The sequence below is a fragment of the Zea mays genome, chromosome 2 (assembly GCF_902167145.1).
Source record: "Zea mays cultivar B73 chromosome 2, Zm-B73-REFERENCE-NAM-5.0, whole genome shotgun sequence".
Taxonomy (NCBI): Eukaryota; Viridiplantae; Streptophyta; class Magnoliopsida; order Poales; family Poaceae; genus Zea; species Zea mays.
This window is the reverse complement of record NC_050097.1, coordinates 232,784,615-232,812,273: the sequence shown is the minus strand read 5'-3', so window position 1 is coordinate 232,812,273 and position 27,659 is coordinate 232,784,615. Positions and strand designations below refer to the sequence as shown.

At 44.2% G+C, this 27,659-nt stretch overlaps 3 protein-coding genes and 1 long non-coding RNA gene across 9 annotated transcripts; 2 read left to right on the top strand and 2 right to left on the bottom strand.

The window, feature by feature from the left end:
* Nucleotides 1–1,291: 1,291 nt before the first annotated feature.
* Nucleotides 1,292–11,857, bottom strand: LOC109944098 (uncharacterized). Its single transcript, XR_004856518.1, has 2 exons — nucleotides 11,699–11,857; nucleotides 1,292–1,797 (listed from the first exon to the last, which is right to left on the bottom strand). It is a non-coding gene; the product is annotated as an uncharacterized lncRNA (long non-coding RNA).
* LOC103648089 (uncharacterized) lies at nucleotides 2,592–10,911 on the top strand. Of its 5 annotated transcripts, none has more exons than XR_002266994.3 (6): nucleotides 2,592–2,867; nucleotides 2,987–3,004; nucleotides 9,353–9,499; nucleotides 9,612–10,158; nucleotides 10,316–10,376; nucleotides 10,467–10,911. XR_002266994.3 is itself a non-coding variant. In XM_008672593.3 (4 exons), the coding sequence occupies exons 2-4, from the start codon at nucleotides 2,987–2,989 to the stop codon at nucleotides 10,122–10,124; spliced, it is 678 nt and encodes a 225-aa protein (XP_008670815.1). In that variant the 5' UTR covers nucleotides 2,592–2,867; the 3' UTR covers nucleotides 10,125–10,340. The 5 variants fall into 5 exon arrangements, 3 of the variants coding, with proteins under 3 accessions (XP_008670815.1, NP_001402795.1, NP_001316461.1); XR_002266993.3 differs by having other exon boundaries at nucleotides 10,463–10,911; XM_008672593.3 differs by lacking the exon at nucleotides 10,467–10,911 and having other exon boundaries at nucleotides 9,612–10,340.
* Nucleotides 11,252–13,800, top strand: LOC100285478 (uncharacterized). Of its 2 annotated transcripts, XM_020547797.2 has the most exons (3): nucleotides 11,252–11,982; nucleotides 12,152–12,609; nucleotides 12,755–13,800. In XM_020547797.2, the coding sequence occupies exons 2-3, from the start codon at nucleotides 12,157–12,159 to the stop codon at nucleotides 13,505–13,507; spliced, it is 1,206 nt and encodes a 401-aa protein (XP_020403386.1). In that variant the 5' UTR covers nucleotides 11,252–11,982; nucleotides 12,152–12,156; the 3' UTR covers nucleotides 13,508–13,800. The 2 variants fall into 2 exon arrangements, with proteins under 2 accessions (XP_020403386.1, NP_001305025.1); NM_001318096.1 differs by lacking the exon at nucleotides 11,252–11,982 and having other exon boundaries at nucleotides 12,755–13,525.
* A 1,834-nt stretch (nucleotides 13,801–15,634) lies between these two features.
* On the bottom strand, nucleotides 15,635–25,797 carry LOC103648088 (replication factor C subunit 1). The gene is made up of 22 exons (XM_008672591.4): nucleotides 25,378–25,797; nucleotides 25,097–25,240; nucleotides 24,319–24,816; nucleotides 24,168–24,235; nucleotides 23,890–23,965; nucleotides 23,743–23,804; nucleotides 23,507–23,658; nucleotides 23,048–23,208; nucleotides 22,784–22,972; nucleotides 22,586–22,707; nucleotides 22,297–22,504; nucleotides 21,781–21,834; nucleotides 21,393–21,562; nucleotides 20,708–20,798; nucleotides 19,918–20,099; nucleotides 19,778–19,817; nucleotides 19,564–19,688; nucleotides 18,189–18,261; nucleotides 17,557–17,649; nucleotides 16,801–17,047; nucleotides 16,281–16,340; nucleotides 15,635–16,194 (listed from the first exon to the last, which is right to left on the bottom strand). The coding sequence occupies exons 1-22, from the start codon at nucleotides 25,378–25,380 to the stop codon at nucleotides 16,055–16,057; spliced, it is 2,958 nt and encodes a 985-aa protein (XP_008670813.1). The 5' UTR covers nucleotides 25,381–25,797; the 3' UTR covers nucleotides 15,635–16,054.
* Between the last annotated feature and the right edge of the window lie 1,862 nt (nucleotides 25,798–27,659).

The following is a 27,659-nucleotide window of genomic DNA, read 5'->3' as shown; positions in this document are numbered from 1 at the left end:
TGAGGAAGTTGAGCCACCGCAATCATGTGCCTGAGTATTTGGATATGTTGCACAAGAATTGCTTGATTAATGCCATGAGTGATGTTACTGAAATTGCAAAAGGTCTAGACACTATGAGCAGGGATTTGGAGGAAGTTCTTATTGGTCCGCAACCTCTACTTGAGGATTATGAAGCCCTTGGAATGTACAATGATTTCAAAGCTGATGTTCATTGTGATTGTACTGAGCAGTGTGGTTCGGATGAGGACAACTCTTCTTTTGACTCTGATGAGATCCCTGATCGCTGTATGAAGGGCCTTATATGAAGTGAGCCTATCTGAGCTATTTGTCTATGATAGAGTTGCCTCCTGGACAATAGCCATGTTTTAATTTGATGTAGTATTCTATTGGCAATGTATTTTGTGAGACTTGTAGTTCATGATGTATTTTTAGTTCAACTTGGTTTCGGCCATAATGTATCTTGAACTTGTACTATGTGTGAAACGATCTAGCATGTGATGGTTGAAATTAGAACAGCTTGTGATGTGCACATTGTATTTGACTGGCAGCTTGTGACTGAAAAGGACAATAGTTAAATTAGAACAGCTTGTGACTGGCAGCTTGTGACTGAAACGATCTAGAAAATCTGGCAGTATGAGTGAACTGAACCGACGCCTGTGTTCAGCTTGTGTTCAGTGATATGTTTTCAGTCATCTGTTTTTAGGCGTCGGTAAGCAGCCCAAATATCTCTACTGCCTTGTGTTCAGGCGTTTTTAGTATGGCTAAACTGAAAATGCTCATTTATAGCAGCTAAGTGAAATTGGTCATTTATGTGCATTTTCAGAAATGAGCTAACTGAACTGAACTGGACTGCAGCACAAACAGAAATGAGCTAACTGAACTGGAGCACAAATATGGCAGCCATACCAAATCTGGCAGCCAATAAGCTAACTAAACTGGAGCACGAACAGAATTGAGCACAAACAGAAATGAGCACAAACAGAAATGAGCTTTTTGGACAACACTATATTGCACAGAAATTGTTCACACCACATAAGATTTGTTCAGAGAATACAAGCATAAATTGTTCACTACCACAAACAGAGATCTACTGTCTTTTGATTCTACTGTAAGGGAGAGTAAGCAACTGAAGGAGTTGTTGCCTGTAAGAGCTGCCAGAAACAGCTGCTAGAAACAGCAGTTCTCCTGCAACTGTAATCACTACTTTAACAAACAGCTGCCAGAAATTGTTGACCTGGGCACAAACAGAAACATCAGTTCACCTGGGCACAAACAGAAACAACAGTTGGTAGAAATTGTTGACAGCTGGGCACAAACAGAAAATGTTGACTACATTTTCATGTCATTCACAAACAGAAATTGTTGACCACTGGGCACAAACAGAAATAGTTCACTACTTCAATCACTACTGGGTTGTTGCCTGTCACGTTTCTAAACACAACCAGTACTACATTTTCATCTCAGGCACAAACAGAAATTGTTGACAGCTGCCAGAAACAACTGCCATAATTCATACTTAAAATACAAACACAACTGCCATAATTCATACTTAAAATACAGACACAACTGCCATACTTAAGCAGCTACTCAGAAGCAGATCTTCTTCTTCGGAGTAATCTTCTTTTTGACAGCACACCTCACTCTCCTCTGTGGGGTAGTATCAACTATTTCTTCTGGAACATCAGTGGAGACAAGTTGGTGTTGACCAGAATCCCCTAGTTTGGCTGTGATGAAGAAGCTTCAGCTGGCTCCTTAGGAAACCATTTCTTTGTTGAGTTCTTTCTTGGTTTCCTTTTCCTGTGCAGATGATTATTAGATAAACAACCAAATACTTGCGATGGGTCAAACACTGTTAACTGAAAATTGACAGTGCCCTACAAAAATTATGAGGAGCAGTCAAGTTAACTGTTAACTGAATAATTTTGGCCCAGTCAAGTTGACATCGCATGGGCACAAACAGAAACAGCAGTTCACCCTCCCAGAAATTGTTGACAGCTGGGCACAAACAGAAAATGTTGACTACATTTTCATGTCATTCACAAACAGAAATTGTTGACCATTGGGCACAAACAGAATGGTGCCAAATCAGTTACCGTTTCAACAGGATCTTCACGACAATCTGGTGGTGCCTCCAACCAAAAGTTGTCAACGTCGGCGATCGTCAGAGCAGCATCGACGAACGGCGACGGATTGAGGCTCAGCCCTGTGTCGCTGCCTACGACATCGCTTGGAGGCAACGACGAGGCTAACTCGCCGGCTGCATGGACTGCGAGGTCCGGCGAGAGTTCGTCCGGCGAGGGGACTGCCGGAGTTTCCATTGGGACGAAGAAAGAGACGGAGACGGAGAGACGGAGAGGAATCAGTCCGGCGAGGGGAGCGCCGGAATCAGTCGGGGAGCCGGACAGAGACGAAGAGGAAGAAAGGAGCGAGCTCGCGATCCGTTCTGAATAATAGAGGAAGGCCGATCCGTTTTGACGAACGGGAAATCCAAATCTTCAACGTAACAGCAGCCGGCGACGGATAAAAGTGCCCACGATGACAAATTTCCAAACGGAAGTCTATTATAATACTAAGATTACAATTGCAAGGTTGGGGTACCTAACTTCCGAAGCTCGCCGTTCGGGATACCTCAGCTCCAATAAACTCGGCGGGCGGGCGGTGGAGGGCGAGTGAAGACGAGGTGCTTGCCTCGCTCGGCTCACACCCCTTTTCGTCTCTTCTCTGCCTTTCCTCCGCAATCACAGAGCGCAAGAGGAGAGAGAGAGAGAGTGAGGGGGGAGAGAGAGGGCTAGGGTTTTGTGCCCCCCACGCCTCACGCATCGAATCCGAGCCGGGTCGGGGTTGCTGCGAATCGCCGGCGGTGCTTGGTAAGGCCACATCCCCCCGCTTGCCTCCTCCCCTCTTTGACCTCGGGGGAGGGTCCGGGCTGTTGCAATTGCGGTTGGGTTTGATTTGGGAAGCTAATCGTCTGGAATTCGGTTCGCAGATGATTCAGGCCTGTGTGGTAGGTGCCGTGCTTGCTCGTCCTAGGCGATTTTAGGGTGGTCGTCCTTGTCGCTGTGAGCTGGTTGGGGGCTGTGTGGATTTGGTTTTCTGGACGCGGGAATTCAAAGTGGGTTTCTTTGTTGCATGTTACACCTAAAAACTTGAGATGCATTTGTTCCATTTGTGTGTAAGGTCTAACGGCTTGATAGCAAGGGAGATATCAGTACCAGTGACAATCACTGATCTTTTGTTTTACACCTAAATTTTGATTTCTGAAATCAGTTTTCATGTGTCTGCTAGTTGTATGGAGTACTTATGCTGAGCCCATGTCTTGTCCGAGACAGATAATCAGTGTTATTAAAACTACGTTTAAACGATGTTTAAACTACGTTTAAACGTCAAAACTCTAATTAGAGATTGAAACCACGTTTTAGCGTTTTGGCGTTCTAAACTGTAAAACGCTGTGTTTTATGCATTTTAGACCATTAGCTACTTTTGGACCCAGTCTATTAGTTACTTTTGGGGTTCAATCCAACTATGGGTGGAGTTTTGGTAAGCCACTAACATCTCTATTTTGGTATTTAACTTCATATTATTGTCTGAAATTATGATGTATTGGTATTTTTCCTATGTTGTTTAAAACTACGTTTAAACTAAGTTTAAACGTTTAAAAGTCAAAATTTCACCCATGAACGTTCCAACGTTTTATAGTTTTAATAACCTTGCAGATAATTCTGTGTGCCGTTATGTTGTAGATTCTTTTGTTGGAAGGCATTATGCTAGGCGCCAGATTTAGTTTGTTAAGAAGTACTAAAAGTTAGGCAATAATTAAGGAGGCTTATCCTCCCGGGAGAGTTATCTTATCCCCTAGAAAATCTGTAATATGGTTAGGCACCTAAGCTATAAAGGTGGCCTTAGATTGTACTAGGAGATTTATCAAAGAAGTTGTGCCTGTGGGTGCGGCTGCTTGATCACCCTGGCAGAACCTACGCCATCTGGTGATCTTAGCTCCCAGCCGCCACACAGGATACTCTATTCCCTGCGTTCTTCTACTCAATCCACCTTAATATCCCACCCTTCGTGGTGCACTCCTCCCCGCCCTGCGCATCGCAGCCGGGTTCACAACAATTTGGTATCAGATTCCAAAGCTGCAGCGACATCCATGTCCGGCAGCGACGAAGATCCTGGGAAGATGACTGACTCCGAGAAGCTGGACCGTATTCTGGGACAGCTGGCCACAATGAACAACCGCCTGGACGCCCACGCTCAACGGCTCGCTCTCCTAGAACAGGAACCTGTTCAGCCGACAGGATCACCGCTAGCGCCACCTCTGGCCGCGGCTACCCTGTCCACGGGTCCTGCCCTGGAGAGTCACGCAGGTGCAGAGCTTCCCAGTTCTGGCGCTTACAATGGCGGATTCGGCGGTGGTCGCCGAGCTCCACTGCACAGCAGCCACCGTGATCGCTATGAAGACGGTGGACCACGGCGACCAAATTTTACCTTTCCACACTTTGACGGTGAAGCAGACCCCTTGCCTTGGATCAACAAATGCGACACATATTTTCGCGGCATGGGCGTTCATCAAGATGAGCGGGTTTGGCAGGCATCCTTGCACTTGGAAGGCGTCGCAGCGGAGTGGTTTTATGCCCTGGAGCGTGACATTGGTGGCGTACTCACTTGGTCAAGGTTTATAGAATTTCTCCAGATGCGTTTTGGGCCACCACTCCGTTTCAATGGCATGGCTGACTTGAAAGCATTACAGCGCACCGGCACCGTCGAAGACTACACTCGACAGCTTTTAACAATCTTGTGCCGCTGTGATGACATGACTCATCGGCAGCAGACCAACATGTACACAGCAGGATTGGGGGAGCCCCTGCGCACTGATGTGGAGATGGAGATGCCAGAGACACTTCAACGGGCAATGCATTTGGCCCGAGTGTATGAAAGACGTCTGCTGCTATCTGCCAGCTCCAACACCACCTCATATCAGGCACCAGCAGCGCCATCCAAATCCCCAACAACTGCAGCAGCACGACCAACATCATCGGCCTCCAGCAGGCCTCGCTTCCGACGTCTATCTCCTGAGGAGATTGCTGCTAAGCGAGCCAATGGTGAATGTTACCATTGCAAAGAGAAATATTCTCCTGATCACAAGTGTACTGCTCGCGGCGTGTTCCTGCTAGAACTGGAGGAAGATGACACCACCACAGAAACTGGCTCACCAGAAGACTTGGGTATTTCACTGCAGGCTATGACCGGAATAGAAGTCGCTCACACCCTCAGACTTCCGGTCAGCATCAATGGCATCACACTCACTGCATTGGTTGATTCAGGTTCCACCCACACTTTTCTTTGTGACGCTGCAGTATCGCGCCTAGGCTTACAAGTGGTTCCTCAACCCGGTCTCTCAGTAAAAGTGGCCAATGGCGAGCGCATATCCAGCAGGGGCAGGGTCACTACCACACTCACCATCGGCACTGAGGATTTCCCCACAACATGCTACTCCTTACCATTGGACGGCTTCGATCTAGTTCTGGGGGTTGAGTGGTTGCGGTCTTTAGGACCCGTCATATGTAATTTTGACAACCACACCATGGCATTTTGGCGCCAAGGATGGCTGATCCGCTTGACAGGCATGGGGGACCCGATTCTCTGCAGCACAGCCATTGACAAAAGCCGAGAATGCATGGAGGAACTTCTACAATCATTTGCTGCTTTGTTTGAAGAACCACACGGTCTGCCGCCTTCGCGTCGCCATGATCATCATATTCGGTTACTGTCTGGAACAGAACCGGTGGCAGTGCGACCGTACAGATACCCCCAACTTCTGAAGGATGAAATCGAGAGGCAGTGTGACCAAATGTTGCAGCAGGGGATCATTCGTGAGTGCACATCAGCATTTTCATCGCCCGTCTTGTTGGTAAAGAAGGCAGACAATACATGGCGGTTTTGTATAGACTATCGTGAGTTGAATGCAAAAACAGTAAAAGACAAGTTTCCAATCCCAGTGGTTGATGAACTTCTAGATGAGCTATGGGGTTCATGCTTCTTCACCAAGCTTGATCTTCGCAGTGGATATCATCAAGTTCGAATGCATCCCAGCGACATCCACAAGACAACTTTCCGAACACATTGTGGTCATTTCGAGTTTCTTGTAATGCCATTCGGCCTTACCAATGCACCATCCACTTTCCAAGCTCTCATGAATGACATCTTGAAGCCCTTCATCCGAAAGTTCACATTGGTTTTCTTCGACGACATCTTAATATATAGTTCGTCCTGGACAGACCACCTGAGGCATGTAAAGCAGGTGTTCCAGCTGCTGAGTGACAACGAGCTAGTTCTCAAGCGTTCCAAATGCTCCTTCGGTGAACCGGCAGTGTCATATCTTGGACATATTGTATCAGCACAGGGGGTCGCTATGGATCCATCTAAAGTGGATGCAGTGGAGTCGTGGCCAATACCACGTACACTCAGAGCTCTCCGCGGTTTTCTTGGTCTTACAGGATATTATCGCAAGTTCATAGCTGGTTATGGGTCTGTTGCAAGCCCTCTCACTGCTCTTCTAAAAAGGGATGCCTTCCAATGGACAGATGAGGCAGCAGAGGCTTTTTGCCAGCTGAAACAATCACTATTAACAGCACCACTTCTTCAGTTACCCGATTTCACCAAAAGATTCTTCATTGACTGTGATGCGTCGGGCTCAGGATTTGGGGCAGTTCTACACCAAGGGGATGGAGCCATAGCATTTTTCAGCAGGCCTGTGTCTCGCCATCATCAGAAACTGCCAGCCTATGAGAGGGAATTGATTGGGTTGGTCAAAGCAGTTCGGCATTGGAGACCATATGTATGGGGTCGACCATTCACAGTCAGGACTGACCATTATAGCTTGAAGTTCCTGCTCGATCAACGATTGTCAACGATTCCTCAACACACGTGGGTCAGCAAGCTTTTTGGATATGACATCACGGTGGAATACCGGCCAGGCAAACTCAATGGCGCAGCAGATGCGTTGTCCCGTCGGGATGAGGATATGGGAACTATGTACACCATCTCCTCGCCTTCCTTTGATTTATTTGCTACTTTAAAGGCAGAAGCTGAAACTGATTCACAGGTGGCTGCAATCTGCAAGCAGTTGGCTGATGGCACTGCTAGTCCGGGTTGGACTACAACGGATGGTCTGCTACGGTTCAAGGGCAAAGTATTCATTCCAGAGGCGTCGTCATTATGGTCTGTACTTCTTGCCCAAGCTCATGAATCTGGTCATGAAGGCGTGCAAAAGACAATTCACAGGTGGAGAACATCTTTTTACAGTCCAAAAGCACTCCACCGGGTACGTGAGTTCGTGCGCAGTTGTGCAGTTTGCCAACGCAACAAGACTCAGCACCTTCATCCAGCTGGTTTGCTGCAACCCTTGCCCATTCCTTCTATGGTTTGGGCTGACATATCAATGGACTTCATTGAGGGCTTTCCAAAGGTTGGTGGCAAGTCAGTAGTGCTGACAGTTGTAGACCGATTCTCAAAGTATGGCCATTTCATTGCCTTGGGCCACCCCTACACGGCAGTCTCAGTGGCGAAGGCTTTCTTCGATGATATTGTCAAACTCCATGGTCTACCATGTTCCATTGTAAGTGATCGGGACACAGTTTTCACTAGCCAGTTTTGGACTGAACTGTTTCACATGGCCGGGGTTAAGTTACAGATGAGCTCAGCCTTTCACCCACAATCAGATGGTCAATCAGAAGTGGTGAACCGGATTATAACTATGTACCTCCGCTGTCTCGCTGGGGATCGGCCTAAATCGTGGTTGAAGTGGCTTCCATGGGCTGAATATTGCTATAATTCATCATATCAGTCGGCTCTAAAGTGCTCGCCATTCAAAGTAGTGTATGGCAGGGACCCTCCTCCTATGGTTTCCTACCAGCTAGGGAACTCCAAGGTAGCAGCCGTTGATGTCCAGCTGCAGGACAGAGATGCATTTCTTGAGGAAATCAAAGCACGTCTAGTGCAAGCTCAAGTCACTATGAAAAGCTACCAGGATCAGCGTCGCAGAGAAGTGGAATTCAGTGTGGGAGATTGGGTCTGGCTACGGCTACAACAGCGAACGACTGTAGGGGTCACTACGGCTTCTCCCTCCAAGTTGGGACCAAAATTTTATGGTCCATATCAAATCACACAAAAGATAGGGGAGGTGTCCTACAAGCTGCAACTACCACCAAATGCACGCATTCATGACGTTTTCCATGTTGCTCTCCTGAAGAAGTTCGAAGGCACCGTGCCAACACAGCTGGTTCCCTTACCACCCTTGTTACATGGGCGGGTTATTCCATCGCCTGAGAAGGTCCTCCGAGCAAGGCTGAATAGAGGAGTCTGGGAGCTGCTGGTAAAATGGGTAGGGCGCTCAGAAGCAGATACGTCATGGGAAGAAGTTGAGGCATTTAAACGCCAATATCCACATGTGGCGCTCGCGGACGAGCTGTTTGTTGGGGAGGGGGGAAGTGTTGTAGATTCTTTTGTTGGAAGGCATTATGCTAGGCGCCAGATTTAGTTTGTTAAGTACTAAAAGTTAGGCAATAATTAAGGAGGCTTATCCTCCCGGGAGAGTTATCTTATCCCCTAGAAAATCTGTAATATGGTTAGGCACCTAAGCTATAAAGGTGGCCTTAGATTGTACTAGGAGATTTATCAAAGAAGTTGTGCCTGTGGGTGCGGCTGCTTGATCACCCTGGCAGAACCTACGCCATCTGGTGATCTTAGCTCCCAGCCGCCACACAGGATACCCTATTCCCTGCGTTCTTCTACTCAATCCACCTTAATATCCCACCCTTCGTGGTGCACTCCTCCCCGCCCTGCGCATCGCAGCCGGGTTCACAACACGTTAACTTTCCCTTCTGTTTTTTTGCTGCTCCAGTGATTAGATTGACTTACTAAAAAGGTGTGCATTTTTGTGAGGTTGCTAATGCTTCTCTAGAGCATTACTTGCATAAATATGTCAAGGCTTTGTTGACGTGGTTATTACGTAGAATTTGTTGGATTAGAATGCAAAATGAATGATAATATGCTCCTATCCTGCAAACTGTAACGTGTTTTCGTACCTGAGTGTTGTTTTAGATTGATAATTTTCCCTAGTATTGTGTTCCCCTCATGGCCTCGTCGTAGTGTGATTAGCGGCTCGGCTGGACTATTTAACAAAAGATGTATAAGAAAACTTGAATATCTCAAAACTTCTTTAATAGTGTTAAGAATTTGAACTTATAATAAATACTAATAAATAGCTGAACATATTTTTATTTCCTCTTGACTATGGAGAAATTAAATTCCCGATTCTGATTTTTTTTTTTTTTTTTTGCCTGTTTGGTTTCAGGGCTGTGATTCCATTGCAATGGCATCTGAAACTGATGAGAAAGCTAAGATGGAGAGTTTGACATCTGCTGCAGCCTTTGTGGAGGGTGGCATTCAGGATGCATGCAACATTTGCCTTGAGGCCTTCTGTGAGAGTGACCCTTCTGCAGTAAGTTGTCATTTTGTTAGTTGAGATATTTTACATATAGGGGTTATATCTGTAGTAAGCTGCTGTTGAAAATAAGCCCTTCCATTTCTTACATTGTTGGGCAATATTGAAGGATCAACCAAAATGGATGGATCAACACATGAGTCACCAAAATCCACCACCCAACCCAATCGGTATCCAATCAAATACTGTAGACTTAGATGCTGAAGACTCTGTTCCATCAAGCTTTACTTCGAAGAGGCCGCTAGGTCATGATTCGTCCAAGGAAAAGGCAAAGAAGCAAAGGTCTGTTGACACATCGTCCACTTTTTCTGAGTACCTCAGGTGGATGGGTGAAATATCTTTGGAACGGTTGTCTGTGTTCAAATTAGTAGCTTCAATTGAGGAGAGGAAGTTGGAGTCTATGAACAAAAACGAGAGGCAAAAACTCATCTTGGAGAGGAAGAAGCTAAACCTGGAGAAACTTAGGATGGATCGGCAGAAATTGAAGGAGGACAAGGAAGAGGAGGTCATGATATTGGGCATGGATCTGAGTAAATGTAACCCCCTACTTCGACAATGCTACGAGGCTAAGCAACAGGAGATATTGGCAAGGGTTATTGGAAACTCGTCGTCAAGCAAGTGAGGAGTGAACGAAGTTAATTTTTGTTAGTGGTTGAGTAAGTCATGTTATTTGTTTTCGAGAAAAACTGCATGTTTCTGAACCATATTTTTGTTCTTGTTGTTCCAAGTTGTTTGCAAACTTGACATTTTTCAGTATGTCATGCTTGAACATTGTAATGTTGGTCGATGCTAACCTATGATGATGCTGAACAGGATGCTGTCGTTTCTTCTGGAAATAGCACTACTGTATCTAGTCCTAGGTTTTTTTTAACAGGTGCTGTGTCTATATTCAGATACTGTTTTTATCATGTAAGGGTCCGAGAAAGAAGGCTTACACGTGCCTATTCTTCATCTTGAAAGGTAGTTCCCCAGCTTCGTCCTCATCTTAGAGCCTCGGATGGATCAAACTAAAACTAACAGGTGGAGCAGAAGTGCAGTAACACGATGCTCCAGTTCCAAGTTGACAACCTGGCGGTAGAGCAGAAGTGCAGTAACACGATGCTGCCATTTTTATCTCAAGCACTGCATAAACTGCATGCGTGTGGCTTAGGGGAAGTCCGATCTCAAAAAATCTTCTGTTTAGGGCATGTACTAAACATGTACAGTGGTGTTTAATGTGGAGGCTCCTAAGGTGTTTAAGGGGTGTATTTGCAAAAAAAATTAGAGCCGTCTCTCCGTGAAGAGACGCCTCTGGCTCGTAAACCAAGTAGTAACAGACGTCTCACTTCCTATTGTACGAATTTGTCGTCTGTTCTATCGATCTGCTGCTGTACAAATGCATTTAATTCTGTATTTATTAATAGACTACATTTATAGACACTCCATTGTATAATAGAGTCTCTTAGTTGTCTCTTGTGCTTGGATAACCGTTTTGGTGTCTCTTCACTGTACATGCCCTTATGTCTTCTGTAAAAAAGAACTTGTGAGAAAAGATGTTTACCGGTACAAATAACGGATATGGCATCTTCGTGGTGCGCGGATCAGTTACAAATATGATTGGGACAGCGAAGTTTGCTGCTGCTGATGCTATGCAAGTGTACCGTGGGACGGTTTCCTGTTGTGTGGGTGAACTGACGAATTTTGCTGTACACAAGATATGCATCTTCCGAAGCCTCATGCCTGTGTGTATACATGAACCCATTCCAAGTCAATATCTGTTAAACTTGTTTTGTGATTTAAGTTTAGCAAGACACATCCAAAACGTTCCATATCGATTATGGCTAGATTCAGGGCCCGTTTGGAGGGCTACGGCACCTGTAAAAATGGGTCCGGCTCCTCTCGTGTATTATTTGATTTGGAGTAAAACGGTCTCGCTGCTAGCTGCATCTTCTTGCATCAGGCATGAGGTGGCTTGGAGAGAGGTGTCTGCTCGGGGAGAGACGCAGCGCAGCGCCCATATGTGGAGCCGTGGAGAGCCAAAAATCTGGGCTCCCGCTCTTAGCCGTATTATGGCTCCTGCTCAGGAGCTGTTTTGCGAGGTAGGAGCCGGTGCTGGAGCCGGACACTCAGTAGGAAGAGTGGGGAAAAAAAGACGAGCTATTTACTTCCCATTTGTAAGGGGGAAACAAAAGAAAAGAGCATCTGTAAGGGATTTACCCTAGATCGTGCGGCAAACCAGTCCCTCTTCGATCCGCGTAGAAATCCCATCCGATGTATAGGGATCGATCCGCGTAGAAATCCAAGTTCCCCAGCTTCGTCCTCATCTTCACCGAGCCCTACCCAACGCCAACCTCGCTGCTCGTGGCGTCCCCAATCTGACGCCCCGGCCCCGCGCGCCCCTCCCAAATCTCCTCCCACGGCCGGCCGCCCCGGCGTGCAGGGCGTCGGCGCACTCCGCCGCCTCCGACCCACCGGGCCCCACCGGCGTGAGGCCAACCAAGGTAAATAAATATTTACGTATCGCAGTAATAATAACCAGTATCCCATTCCCATCCTGTGGAGCAGCAGCAGCAGACAGCAGTAGCTGTGTAGACAGATCGACTCACTGTTAACTGAATTCCAGCGCAAGCCAGCATTCATTCCTTCCTCTTACTTACCGTGAACTGACAGGAACCATGGACGAGAACGGCCACTACGTCGTCGTCGCCCTGCCCTCCGCGCGCTGCGGCGGCGACGATGACGAGCCTACAGTCAAGGAGGAGGACGAGGAAGCGGAGGAGCAGGAGCAGTCGCCGACCGAGGCGCCAGCGCTACCCGCCGCCCGCGCCGTGCGGCGGCGGCCGAACCAGAAGCGGACCAAGAACTTCAGCGACAGGGAGGACGAGATGCTGGCGCTGGCGTGGCTCCGCGTCAGCGCGGACCCCGCCGCCGGGCGCGCGCCCTTCTGGAGCCGGCTGCACGACCACTTCCACGCGCACCGGGACTTCGCGTCGGAGCGCAGCGAGAACTCGCTCCTGCACCGCTGGTCCACCGTCCAGGACAACGTCAGGCGCTTCGACCGCTGCGTCGCCGACGTGGCGGGAGCGGCCGCGGGCGCGGCCGAGGGAGGGCTCACGCCGCAGGACACGGTAACGTGACGCTGGCACGCCGCTCTCCCCTCGGCTTGCCCGGCCGTCGGTTTCTCTCTCTCTCTCTCTCTCTCTCTCTCTCTCTCTCTCTCTCTCTCTCTCTCTCTCTCTCTCTCTCTCTCACTGATGCCGTGTCTGTGCGCAGGTTGTGCGCGCGCTGGCCCTGTTCAAGTCCCGGGACAAGAACAACAAGCCGTTCCAGTTCATGCACTGCTGGATCCTCCTGAGGTCGCAGCGGAAGTGGATGGAGAGGTCGTCGCAGTCGCAGACCTCTTCGCCGAAGCTGGCGTGGACCAGTAGGCCGCCGCCGTCCCAGAAGAAGCAGAAGACGGCTCCGAGCCCGAGCCCCAGTCCGTGCGCTCCGCCGCGTGCTCTCGACGACGGTCTAGATGCTGCAGCCGCCCAAGAACGCGAGGAGGAGGAGGAGGAGGCTGTGCACGCGATGCAGCAGCCAGTGGATGGGACCGAGGAGGAGGAGGAGTTACAGCAGGGCGGGGGCGTGGGCGTGGGCGGGGCTAGTCTGTACCTGGAGGCGGCGGACGATCTGTGGTGGGGAAAGAGGAAAGCGGCTGACGACAATGGCGAACAGCAGGCCGGCGCGAGGACGATGCAGCAGCTCAGCAACGGCGCGCGAGAGAAGCGTGCGCTGGAACAACAGCGCACGGTCGCGCTGGCGCTGGACCAAGCCAGGGCTGCCAACGAGGCGAGGAGCCTCGAGATAAGGAGGAGAGAAGTGGAGCTCAGGACCAAGGAGGTGGATCTGAAGGTGATGCTGGAAGAGGAGAGGATCATGGCCAAGGACACCAGCGCCATGTCCGGGATACAGCAGCAGTACTACAGGATGCTGCAGAACAAGATCATGACTCGGCGGTTCGGTGGCTCATCTTGGATGGAATGAACGGCTAGGCTTTTTGTGTTAATTACTGTGGTGGCTGCATAACAACCGCTTAGACAGCTTAGAGCAGGTTTATGGTCTGTTTGGTTTCCTACCTAAGGTGCTACAATCTGCCTAACTTTAGACGTTTGAATTGAAGAACTAAGCTTACACAAAAAAGTTAGGCACGTTGTGGCGCTTTAGGCAGCAAATCAAACAGCCCTTTAATAATACACCCGACTGATGGCTGTAACAGCGTACCTTTTACTCATCCGTACACTAGTTAGCTCTTCATTATATTAATATAGGACTTCACATATCTCTCTCACAAAGTATACATCTCTAAGAAGGAGGTGTTTAGTTTCTAGACACTAATTTAATTTTTAGTCTCTCTATTTTATTCTATTTTAGTCTTTAAATTGCTAAATATAAAATGCTAAATACGAAAATTAGAACTTTATTTTAGTTTCCGTATTTGGTAATTTAGAGAAAATAAAATAGAAAAACTAAAAATTAGTTCTAGAAACTAAATATCCATAAGCTGACAAAAAGTTTACAGCCAAAACACCTCTCTCTCTTCTTCACATTATTTACAACCTCTGATTATAGTTGATCTTAAGTAACTGTGTTGCTAGAAGGCTAAGTGTTAAGGCCTATTTGTTTGGGATTATATTCAGTCCAGATTATATAATCCAATATATTTTGGACTAAGTATTAATCTAAAATATATTGTATTATATAATCTGCACATATTACAGTTCCAAACAAACAAGCCCTTAATCAAACTAGATGGTTACCTATCTATACATGAACGACGTTCTGATCAATGATTTTAAGTCGTACGACGAATCACGATTAATCGTGATTAGTCGGCCTGGTTGGCAATTTGGGCTCGATTAGTTGGACGACTCCACTAGATAGGTTGGTCGCCCTAGTCGTCCGACTAGTCACCGATTAGGGCGATTAATATTTCCTGATTGTCACAGCTAGGGTTTTGTTATTGAGACATTTTCAATCCATGTACACTTTAGACTACCGTCTCATCTACTAATACTTAGCCGCCAAACAGTGCACAACGTCTCCTACTCTCCGCTCTTGCTAGCCTGGCTGTTCCAGTCATCGCCATTCACACCTAGTCGCCGCCGGCTGCCCCTGCCCTTCAGACCTACGGCTCACCGACCGCTACATCACTGGCTGCTACATCACAGACAACTACACCAGCGGCGACACACCCTGCCCCTTCCCTTGCTCGCCTGCTGCAATATCCACCGGCGACTGTGAGCCAGTGACAGACTAACGGTATCTCCAAGCTCCAGCAGACCTGCATCGACGAGATGAGCTCGTCATCTCAAAGTTCCTCCAACTTTCCCCCTTCTTTTGTAGTTCTGGTACGTCACATGTCAGGTTTAAGTAAGTGATAAGTCACAAAATCATAATGAGGCAATATGTTATTTTGTTTATCCTAGCTATTTGTTCTAATTTATATAATGTATACAGGTATATTTATATATATATATATATATACCTATATATAACTACTAGTCTAGGACGACAAGGGACCGACTAAGAGTCGACTAATCGCCCTAGTCGTCGCCTAATTGCGACTAGGGATCGACCACACGACTTGAAATCATTGGTTCTGACTATCTATCCATACATGTTAGGCCATGTTTGGTTTCTTTAGTCCAGGTAGAGATGCTCTTACATAAGATCCATGTGATGTTTCCTTTTATTTTTAGAACACGGTTTTATTTCATAATCTAGAAATTGGCTAGCTATTTCTATCTATAAAAATAAGGAGAAAATCTTTGGTGGTTGAAATCCCTCCCTTCTTTATTCTTGTATTTGTACATTAGACCGTCAGTCCAGCAGTTCATCTATATATAGGTTCAACAGTTTATCTATAATGGACACATGGTCATCCAAAACACTATTTACATTGTTCGCATAGTTTAAATGTTGATATAGGGATGGTCGGATGCATAAGCTGCTGGTCGGTGAACAGAACAATCCATCGCCTACGGCTTTTTAAAGTTACAAAGACGTTATCCAAACACTTACACCAGCAAATCTGGAGGATCAAAAAACGTGAACTATGCAAGCTGGGATTACAAGCCAGCATGGAGCGATGGGGTTGGCCTAATAGTAATAGTAAACCACAACCAAGCAATCTTTTTGTTTCTCCTTACCTGCCTAAATGCCTCGCTACTGCATTTTCTTTACACATAAAACCCTGTCTACCAACGCGAAAATGCACAAGAGAATACGAAGACAAAGCCAACGAGGCAACGACCCGTGGTATAGAGTACTGACAAATTCGCTAAATGAAACAGACAACACCAAACTCTCGATTGCCACAACCTGGAAGTAGCCTAAGTGCAAACAAATTCTGGTAGCAAGACATGGGTGCCCTGGGAGAAAATATGGGAGCAGGCACAGTAGCCTAGTGCCTACATGTGCCATTAGATGAGCAAAACTCTGAAGCTTACCACCCCTGCTCCTTATTTACCAAGGGATCTGTGCGTCCAAACTAACCACCGGCCAACTGTGGGCAGGCGCCAAATGTCTCATTTACCTCTTCCTCTTCCCAGCCGAACCTCCTCCCGCCGCGGCCTTCCCACCTGACCCGGTTGCTCTTGACCTGGCAGCAGGCGCCTTCTTCCCGCGCGGGCCATCCCCATTGCTCTTCAGGTCAAGCTGCACTTGGATTCCTGGAAGCAGATGAGGTTACCGGGAAGTTAGGTGCAGTGAATTCAGAGGGATGGATAGGCACCATATGCCCAGCAAGTATGGGAACCTTTCTTCTTGTCGCTTTGCAGGTCCAGCTTCGGCGTAGAGTCAGCAGGCACAAGCTCATCTGAAGGGAAAAAAGTGATTAGACAGCAAGCCATATGAACCTTTCTGGATGCAACTCCCAAAGCATCCCAACTGACTAAAAACGCTTTACCAACTGTGCTAATGGATGCAGCTTCCATTAGCATCCAACTGACTAAAAACTTGCGATAGAACTGGCTCTACCATATATTAGTATGGTGTGTCTTGAAGTACATGTAATTATGTAAACCTGTCTATAGTTAGGTGTAGCTATTTCACAAGTTCATGTCTATATGATCTCGATTTGCATTTGCCTGAATGATGCTACAAATCTCCATAAAAATGGGTACTTTCACAATTGCGTTAAATGAAGTCAGTCAGTGTGGCACCACAAAGTTGCCTCAAAACAGATCCATTTTATCCTAATGCCTGACACATTAGCCAAACAAACAGGCATCTACCAGATTTTTTATGTTTGTTACGTGGGAAAGGAGAACATGCACCATTATTTTCAGCATCAGAAGAACCATCTTCATCATCTTCAGCTGATGCTAGTCCATTTTCTTCAGGTAGGCTCTCTTCTACCGGCTCCAAGATCGCCGCCACTCGTTTCTTTAAAGGCTTTTTCATGCCTGGAATGTTTATTAGATCTGCTGCTCGAACAACACGGGAACTACTTCCTTGTTTGTATGCCTTTGTCAAGGCACTTTTAACAGCAGGTTGAATCCCATCCATAGGACTTGGATGACCCTACATTATAAAATAAAATTTATTCAGATCCATAATGACAGGGAACGAAAACAAAGGTAAACTATGAAAAACAAGTTTACTCAGCTAGGGACAACACTGCATAAATGCTTCCAACATAATTCGATAAATGTGTTTATCTACAAGTCCTGTAACATAATTGTTGCATTTCCAAGTCTATAGTTTTGTATCCAATATCCAGACATAAATCACATGATTGCACATTTCTATGATATGTTCCCATCACACATTTTACAGTTGACATGATGTGGCGACAATGCAAGCAAATTGCACAGAATTGAACGTGATAGCTGAGCTGTTGAAGTGCTCAACAGGCTACAGCCTGAACACACTACTCAAGACAATTAAGAATAATAATAGTCGTTCACACAATGGACCATGCAAAACAAAAAATCTCAACGCAAATGCAAAAAAAATGTGACTATTCAAGGATGCTCAAGTGAACACCACGTTAGACTGTAGAACCAAAATGATTCTAGGATATTACTAACCTTAAATTTGGATACTTCAACAATTGTATCGAAGTCTTCCTGGCTTAAAGAGTATGTATCCATAAACTCTACCACCTTTTGAACAGCTTCATCCTGGATGAATCGAAAATATTAAATTTCCAGCAGATTGCTCAACTAAAATATTTCTACAAAGGAAATTGTATTTGAGATTGCTGTATTAAAAAACAAGAGCTACAAATGCTAGTTACTGACTAAGCAATTCAGTAACTCCATGTTATGGTAGGTTACTTAAATACTTAGTAATTCAGCTACAGAACTTCAGGTATTACACATATTTTCTGGAAAAAAAAAGGATAAAAAATAATAATAACTTCTAAGCTATGCATTTCAAAGTTCAGATAATATGTAGTAAGGTGCTTGGACGACTCCAGAAGTTGGCATAGAATACTATTTCTACAGTCTTAATTTCAAGTCTGCAGTTCTGTCATCTATGGGAATTTATGAAGCAAAACTTAATTTCATCATTCATCAGTTGTGTGGCATCTCAATTTTCAAAACTACTGAAAACAACAAAATTTGGGACCAACTCCAAACACCTAATGAAGCACTGGGGATTAATACCATCATGAGACCAACAATGATGGATAAATGAAAGATGGAGTTCATACAACCTTTGACATTTTTTTCAGTGGGTCAGTCAGCTCTCTCAAGATAAGAGTAAGATAATCCAACCTCAATGCATCCCTGCAGTTCTCAAGAACTATAAAACTTAAGAGCCATAATAAACAATCACTTAAAAGTTTGGACATCATTCAACTATTGAAAGTTACAACAGGAAAAAACATTCACGAAATTTGTCAGTTCTGACACAACAAAAGTACACAAACCAATGGCTAATTTCTTCAATCCTCAATCCTCATAATTTAGAATAGAACAATATTTTATCTTCGGGATCTCAAGGAAGCATGTTAAGTTGTTAACTAACAAATTGGTTGCTAGCAATTAGAGTTAGCAGCTAGCTTTAACGGATAGCAAGCAACTAAAAGTTGCTAGCTAGCTATTAATTCTGATCACTGTACTGGGTACCCATTTCAAACCAATTATATCAGAAAAGGAGCATGATGTCAGAAATTTAGATCTGGTTCCTAATTGAACAAAATTCCATGAAAAAAAATCATTGCATAAATATTGCTCTGGCGTAGTGATATATAGCATAAGTAGAAGTGACCATCAAGGACCTTATCATATGAATAATTGAATACTGCTGAATATTGAGGTGGTATTTTGAATATAGTAGATCTCTGCTGCTAAGAAACTAGTCAAAAAGAGTTGGATTGAGTTCTGTAGGTTCAAAAAAATGTAAGACAATTTGTACCACCACCCTGCTATGTACCAGTACCACACCTGAACATGGCTCTTGGGCTGATGTTCAGGATATCCATGGTTATTCCTCATAACCTCAATTTAAGGAAACAAAATTCAGTATGAAATAATCTGGCTTTAGAAAATATCTAGTAACGTTATTCCTCTTCACTCAAAATGGCACTGTGAAACAATCTTTTCCCTTTAGAGAGCGATGACACAAAAAGTGTGTGGATTGGCTACCAATCATTTAGCTCCAGTCAATTGGATTAGTCAAACCATTTACCTCTTATGGAATCTAAGTCTTATACTTGCCAAAGAAAAAAGTACCATTCAAAACCATATTTACAACCAGAAAAAGATTGCTGAGATTTTGCACACAAAAAATACATAATAAGTGCAGTTTTTTTTTTCGAACGCGCAGGAGAGCTGCGCATGATTATATTAAGAAGCAAGTAGAGAAAGTCCAAAATGGACTCGGATACAAGGGAAACCTCCTAAGGAGGTCTAAAACAAAGATACAAAAAACTGAAATAAGTGCAGATTCAGGACATGTCCAGATAAGAAAACGGATAGCCTCGCAATACCATACCGGCACACTAATAACAAATCAGATATGTGACAATAAGCACAAGCCATGAAAGAAGGCACAGGTAGATCTCAAATATATGTAAAAGCAACAACCTGTCCAAGTTTGCTTGCTGGGAGGCAAGAATATGACTGTGGACATCTTCCAGTAGCCTTCTGTTTTTGTTAGTAGTCGAGTACTTACCCAACCATCCACCAAACCTATTAAAGTTTCGCTCACCCTGAAATGTATTTGTTACCCAACTTAATTTAGCCCAATAAGCTGAAGTAATATATTAAATATAGTGTCAGTTAGGTGTTTGAACATTACTGCTTCAAGGATTTCTCTGTTCCCATGCATCAAAGCGGCACTGTAAAATGTGCAAGGTTAGAAACCAGGTTGGCAAATTCAAAATAAAGTAATACCAATGCTAACATATATAATGAACTATGACCCTGATCAATACTTACGGTACTATAGATGAAGCAAAACAAGCAGCTTGTGACAGCTGCCACTGTCGATATCTTCTTATCTGTACATTAACAAGATCACCGTCCGCTATAGATTCAGCAGCCCGGGCTAAAGCATTCATTCTTTTAACTCCACTTTCATCCTTGCCGATGGTGTTAGGCCGATAATTGATATAATTTTCCTACAATGGGACACATTTTTAAATGTGAACTTCACAAGAACTTTGATTTCCAAGATATCAGTGGTCAGGAGCAGAAAAAAGAGAACGTGCTGATCCATGTATATCAGGTAATGGCAATCTCAAAAACAAATACTCCCTCCATTCCAAATTATAAGACGTTTTGGCTTTTCTAGAGACATAGGTTTGCTATGCATTATACACTTATGTCTAGGTACATAGTAAAATCAATGCATTATAAAAGCCAAAACGTCTTATAATTTGGAATGGAGTAGAATTCAACAGTACTGGACTGAAGTCACAGCAATAAAAAGGTAATAGCAAATGAAGTCCAAAATGATACATGTTTAAACAATTATGATACACATTCATTTGGCAAACATAAATGACAAAATTTCCTTCAGAATTCACAAAATACACCAATTAATTATTATACATGTGAGCATCCCAGCTTTGAAGCCATAAAGAAAGCTGTGACACACACTACAGGTAGTATAAAAATAAATAGTTCGTGCACAGTATTTGGAATGAAATTTGTAGTAGTAGCAACTCAATAAAGAAACATATAAAAATTAACACTTATACAAAGGATTGCCATAAGTATTCCAAACCTGGATGATCAAGGGAACTAAATCAGGATCGCTCATGCCAAAATCCATTCTCTCATCCATCCTTAACCTCCCGCCATTGAAACCAAAAAGTCTGAAAGTTCAATGAATAACCATGAATAATATAAAGACTGCAGGCATAAATGCACAAAAGGAAAAGAAAGCATGCCATTAAAAACTCAAGCAACTCTAAACCCCACAGTAAGTGAAACGGTCTCTAGCTGAGTTGGTTAGATGGTCTAAGTAGCACTCCTTCGGTCCTGAGTTCAACTCCTCGTGAGAGCAAATTTCAAGTTGGGTTTACAAAACACCCGTTCGTCCCATGTCAAAGCACAGATCTAAAGCTCCAACTTATCATAACCTAATCCTAGAGCAGATAACTAGTGCAGGCTCAAGCATTTTTTTTCCTTGAAAAAATATCCAGTGAGGATTCCCATGGTTTTCTAGTGATATTATGGTAGAGCTAGAGTAACAATAAGATTCGGTTATCAAACCAACACATATGTCAAAATTTAATAGGCGTAACACTTAGCATAAACTCCCATTCCTTCAAGTCTGAAATTAAATAACCGCTTGTTATCAGCCCATAAAAAATGTAGACATACAGGAAAAGAATATCAAGGGAAAAGATAGAAATAATTCCACGATGGTATTTGACGTTGAAGAAATACTAAGGAAATGGCAATACTTGTCAACAGCAGTAAAAGGAGAAATATCTTCATCCTTTGAACTGCTATTAAGTCGCTCCTTTATATCATCATATTTGACCACAGACTGGGAGAGGCTCATATACTGCAAATGGTTGAGTGCCATGCGAATATCTCCGTGCACTCTTTCAGCAAGCTCTTCCATTGCATTCTAGCATAATAGAAAAAAATTAGTAGCAGAACATTGAAGTCTACATAACAGAGTCAGAAAGAGATAAGCATACTAGAAGCCTACACAGAAATATAAGAGACAACAAACACTAATTTAATTTTGTTAACTGATCTGTTTCTGTTAATTTAAATCTCAAAAATTTCATGCAAGGTTAGAAGCACTGGAGTCTGGGAAATATACAGGGCAATAGGGCATACCTCTTGAGCTTGAATACCTTCCTTTTTGGCAATTTCCATCAATCTTTTACCCATCTGTCAAGTAAAGAAGTTAGAACCAAGAAAAGAAAATGAACATCCAGTCATCCACGTCCAGGTAGAAAATTAATAGTTCTCTCTTTTTAACACATGCAACTGTATACATCATGTAAGATGAGAAGAATTGCAACAGAAAGAGCATTGTAGTTGGTAGCTTGTGACAACCAATGGCCAGGGTTTTTTATCAATTAGGTGCAAGTGTACACAAACAGCAATGTTCAGAAGTTCAGAGTCCACAATAAAACCATAGTTTACAAACAGCAAATTTTAGAATCAGAAACAAACCAAATACAGATTCATTTCATACATGACATGAATTGCACCAGGCTAACTAAATTGTGCATGCCTAGATACAACAAAAGTAAAGAATGTGGTGCTGGGTTCTTGTAATTCAAGGAAACATTAGTAATTCTGAAGCTCATTGCTTCACTAGGACTGAACATGGCAAAAAAAAATAACCTGTTGTTTTGTTGGCTTTCTGAAGTTGAGCATAAGGCAGTAATTCACAAGATTCTTCAATTTCTGACTATAACGGTCATTACAAATGCAGATAATAGGGATCTTGGATATCTTGATGCTAGCAATAAGATCAGCAACACCACCTCTATCTCCAGCAGACATACCATCAACTTCATCCATAACTAGTACAGCTTTGGGATGTTTTAACCTATGGAATTGTTGCCCACTTAATATATAATAATCAAAATACAAAGTCAAAAAAGTTCATGATTCATGCTGCAACACCAACCGATTGTCACTATAATTCAGAGTCGCGTTGTTGATAAGCTCTTTGATAGAATTTGATGTACTCCCCCCAACACCCTTCTCGATCTTGGAGTCTGCCTTACCACGGCTATCACTCGCATTTACCTATCACAAAAAAAATATTGTTTGAATTCAGGCCTGCCAAGTAAAAATGGGGAATAAATAGTGGAAAGACTAATACCTCAATGGCCTGCAAACCAAGCATCTGACTAACAACTTTAGCAGTTGTAGTCTTACCGATACCAGGAGGTCCACTCAGCAACACAGCCTTTTTGGCTGCACTGTCAGTTTGTTTCTTTCCCTTACCCTTTTGGCCAGAATGAAGGAATAGTGCATCCCAACTTTTTAACCAATCATGAAGTTGTTTGACCTATATATGAAGTTTGTAATAAAGTATCGCTACATATATGAATTAACTAACATAACCAAAAGCAGAACTACTCACCATTGATTGATTGCCAACTATGTCATTTGGAACTTTTGGCCGATATTTTTCTGTCCATTGCATAGAACCACGGTCAACAATCTTGGGCTTTTGTTTGTCAGCGGAGGCACTTGCAGCATTACTGTTTGAAGCAATACTTTTGCCTACAGCACTTGCTTCGGCTGAAGAAAATCAAGCATAACAATATAACATATTAACATGAGACATGCAAAATCAGAAACAAAGAATAAGTGACAGTGAGTTGATTCTCCAAAGAATGCAAGCATAACAACAGGATCAAGTTAATATCCACAATGATAAAGTTGTTAGCAAACACATTGAACAGAAAAGTCATGTCTCAGATAATCAGATCCAAGCAACTATGAGCATGAAAAAATTAAGTATTAAGTTATGCTAAGCAAGATCTCGCAACATGCTATCCAACTATAGAATCATTAGAAGTTAGGAGCTCCAGTCTACCTCGTTTTTCAACTTTAGCTGGAGAGCTCTTTGTCTGTGATTTCTGAAGCTTTTCAGAACTGTTGTTGTTTTGACGTTTGTCTACAGGAGCCTTTGCAGGCTTTGATTTTCGGATCAAATCAAATAAACCATCTTCAGTCAAGAATGGAACACTGCAATGATGTGTAAGCACGTATAAAAATGACAAAATAAAATGAATACACAACATATTTTTCATGAAAAATAGTAAGTAATACCCCAGATCTTTTGCTTTGTTAGATTTGACTCCACCAATGTCTTCGTCGGCCAATAAGTAGCTCTGTGAACAAGCACTATCAGCAAATTATTAAATATATGAAGGACAACAATAGTCACATAAAAAGATGCCCTACTAGTATACATACCGTCTTTTTACTAATAGAGCCAGTCACACGGCCACCATAACGCTTAATTAGATCAGTTGCTTCCTCACGTTCAAGACTGCACACAGAAACAAACATAAGGTGGTCTTTAACTAATTGGTCATTGCATTATCATTAAACTATGCTACATGATATTATCAACAACAACAAAGACTTTTAGTCCCAAGCAAGTTAGGGAATGCTAGAGCTGAAACCTAACAAAAGCCACCACAAAAAGTGAAAAAGTAAGAGAGAAAAATATTATACATAGAAATTGGCACCTGTCGAGGGTACCACTTATGACAAATGTCAGACCAGATAAACAGTCAGGGGCACCCTCTGGGACCTCCTACAAATTATAGAAGGTGGAATAGACAGTTCAGCATTGAGTTTTTGAATTTTTCAAAACATTGACAGTAACGTTAGTGTTACCTTTTCTCCTTTGTGAGGAGGATCTTTCCTCTCACCAAAATTCATAAAACCTCTCCCACCTCCTCTACCTCTGCCCCCAGGGGCAGCTCCTGCTCCTCCTCTTCCTCCTCTTCCCCTTCCCCTTCCAGCTCCTTTAGAGGGGGTCTTGGCATCTTCATCCATCCTGTCCTCATCCTCAGCATCATCAACACCAGTAGTCTTTGCAGGGGCTTCAACATTAGATTCAACTTTAAGCTTTTTTGAAGGTGGTGGCTTCACTGGAGTTTTCTTCTTTGCAGGTGCCACAAAATCGTCATCTTCTTCATCATCAAACATTTTCTTTGCTGGAAAAGGCTTGCTGTCCTCCTTGACTTCATCGTTGCATTTCTGAAGTTTTCTTTTAGCCGCACTCTTCCCCCCAGAGGCGTCTGCCATTTGGACATCTGAGTCCTTTTCTGCTTTTGACCCAAAATATTTGCTTGTCTTCCTTCTAGCGGAAGTATCATGGTCACAGGACGCCTGATTGACTCAAGATGTGGCATTAATAATGTCAGAACTTGGGCAGCACCAAACATTGTAGAACAATAATGAAAAAATAGAGAAGAACTGCTGTTAGCTTTGACCAAACAAACCAAACAAGGTGGTGCTCATTTGTTACATAATGCCATAGATACCATCGATGCAATGCTGAGGAAACTCAAAAGCCTTGTCAATAATCTAATCTAACTAGTAACTAGTAGGTCAAAACCAAATCTACGGCTAACAAGGCAACAATTACGAACACAGAGCAGAATCCTACCAATGCGGGGGGCGCCGACTTCTTCTCCGGAATGCTGAGCACGGGCTTCTTCTCAGCCGCCGACCCCGAGGGCTTCCCGGCGGCTCCAGATGCCGCCGCGCTCTTGTCCTGCGGCTTCATGAACCATTTACGGATGTCGGACGACTGCGCCCCCGGAAAACAACGAAAGAATCGATCAGGCATTGGAAGTCAAGAACAGGAAACGAACCAAGAAACCGCTAGCCAAACAAATCTCCGTGGAGGGAAGAATACCAGAGGGGGGGTGTCAAGAACGCACTCACCATCTCCGACGCAGCGAAGGATGGATCTCCCGGGCTCGGGAGACCGAAAAGCCGGGGGTTTTCCGGATTCTTTGCGCTGTTAGATTGGCGGGGGCTAGGGTTCTAATGCGCGGGCGGGCGGTTCTTGCTTCCCACGACCAATCCAGTCCTGAAGCGGACACTGGCGCCACAGCCTACCGAATGCGGATGAGGGGAAAGGGATGGGGAGGAGACGGATGATGAGGGGAAGCGGCGGCGGTGTGCGGCCTTGCCTGACGCTCGGGGCCTCGGGCTCGCGCGGAGGGTTTGGGGGAAAAGATGGGGGCGCGGCGCGCGGTTCTCTCGAGGCTGGCGGGAGGACCCGCGGTGGTGTGGAATGGTGGTAGCGGAGGAGGTGTGACACAAAATTGGCTTTCGGAAATAACACGTATGACCGTATGCAGGCCTCGACATAAGTCGTACCATAGTTTATCTAAATCGTCTTGTTTCTAGTGTTTTGTATTATAAACTGCATTATCTTTAAAATAGAGTTTAAATATAAATATAGAGATAAGCTACTAAAAATAGTTTAAGAACCAACGTCCAAATACCAAAGAATCAGGACAAGAATCAATATTGAAACCAAAACCAACCAAAAAACGAGTATCAAATACTTAATTGGGTAATAAATCTAGAAACCCAAAATAATAATTTCGGAGTTCTTTGTCTCGGATACCTGAAATCCTGAATTAGACTAAAGAAGTTGGTGTACCTGAAGCGTCCCGATCCTTTGGGACTCAAATGTGATACAATTACTAGTCCCAGGAGGCTAGTAATCACATTCATTACTTCAAATAGTTACAGAGTCTGAATAATGTTATTACAATACCGGGGATACAAGCTCGAAAGTGAGCCGAAACAAAATAAAGCGCAGTGGAAGATAAAATAGCCCAGGCCACAGGCAGAACTGGGTGAAGACACAGCCCCATCAATCAAGCATAGCAGAAAAGAAGTCTTCAGCTGCTGAAAAACATAAATAAATCTGGGTGAATACACTAGGTATTCCGCAAGCCCACTCGGCTCCCGTAAAGAGAAAGTGACCTATATTGTACATGCTTATTGTGGTGGAGTTGAAGTCACTCATACTTTTTCAGAGAAAGGCAGTACTCAATAGTTAGGGTTTTCCCAAAACAATAGAAGTAACACTTGCTTGACTACCACTGAGCTTCCCGCTCCCGTGGTACTACTTTCTTTCCAGAACATACACACACATTTCCCTGTTCCCAGTTGTGGTAGAAAACACTAATTGTCATATCATACCAGACTCGTCTATACCAGTGGACACGGACTATTCGAATAGGTTTAGACTCTGCGCAGAGGGGTACACTTTACCCACTAGTCCGGCTCTGCGATCTCATGGCCAATGAGACCCGAATCCGAAACTCTTTCCTTCCTTGTACGTCCGAACCTTAATGGTTATACCGGAAGGAGTCAGGCCACCACCATGTCCAAACCGGACAAAACATTCCCCTTCCTTATCCTCCCGGTGCTACCCCAGCCTTCATAACCCTGGGGTGGGACCGTACGAGTTCAGATTGAGTGGCTGCCCACACAGCCTCGAGTGGTTGTACTTTTTGGGAGTACAGGTAATGAAAGATGACAAACCGGTCCTTATATGAGAGGACGATCCTTCTGCTCACGCCTAAACCAGCTGAGCCAACACCTTAGACCCTCCCCTAAACCAGGGAGTCCCTGATCATCCCACTTCACTAGGTGATGAGGGTGAGTACCCATCATCGCACTCTTTTTGGAAAACATTTCACTTATACCCCTTTTTACTTGTCCCATATCTTTAATCGAAATAATAGTTAATGCGGGCTCTCTCATGCTTACCATGCAATTCGATTCCCATCCCATAATTCAGTCATAAGCAGTGGTAGAGAGAAATAGGTAAATAATGCATCAAGGGAAGGGTGGACTTGCCTTCGTCGAAGCTTTCCTGGCACAAAAGGTTAATCTCGGAGGGGTCGGGTTCCTGCCCTTCTTCCGGAGCTAAGAGTTCCGGAGGATCGGATCCCTCTTCCACTAATTAAAACATAGCCAAAAACAATACATCAAACATGGTGACTTTTGTGGAGTGTGCAAATTGTTATACTTTATTATTTTTGTGCCCTAATGATTTATTTAAACTATTTTTGGTGCATAAAATATCAGCATATAAGTATATATGGGAAAATGGGAAAAAGAAATGGGAAAAGAAAAAGAAAAAGGATTTCCTTTCCTTGTGGGCCGGGGGGATTTTTGGCCAACATGGGCGCGGGCGC

Excerpts from the sequence above, each read along its gene's own strand:
- LOC103648088 (XM_008672591.4), bottom strand. Across the intron at positions 19,689-19,777 it reads ACAGAGAAATCCTTGAAGCA|GGTGAGCGAAACTTTAATAG; the intron begins GTAATGTTCAAA and ends AATACATTTCAG. Across the intron at positions 17,048-17,556 it reads TTGAAGTATCCAAATTTAAG|GGTCATCCAAGTCCTATGGA; the intron begins GTTAGTAATATC and ends TTTATAATGTAG.
- LOC100285478 (XM_020547797.2), top strand. The coding sequence starts at position 12,157 with ATGGACGAGAACGGCCACTACGTCGTCGTCGCCCTGCCCTCCGCGCGC. Across the intron at positions 12,610-12,754 it reads GGCTCACGCCGCAGGACACG|GTTGTGCGCGCGCTGGCCCT; the intron begins GTAACGTGACGC and ends GTCTGTGCGCAG.
- LOC103648089 (XM_008672593.3), top strand. Across the intron at positions 9,500-9,611 it reads GTGAGAGTGACCCTTCTGCA|GATCAACCAAAATGGATGGA; the intron begins GTAAGTTGTCAT and ends GCAATATTGAAG.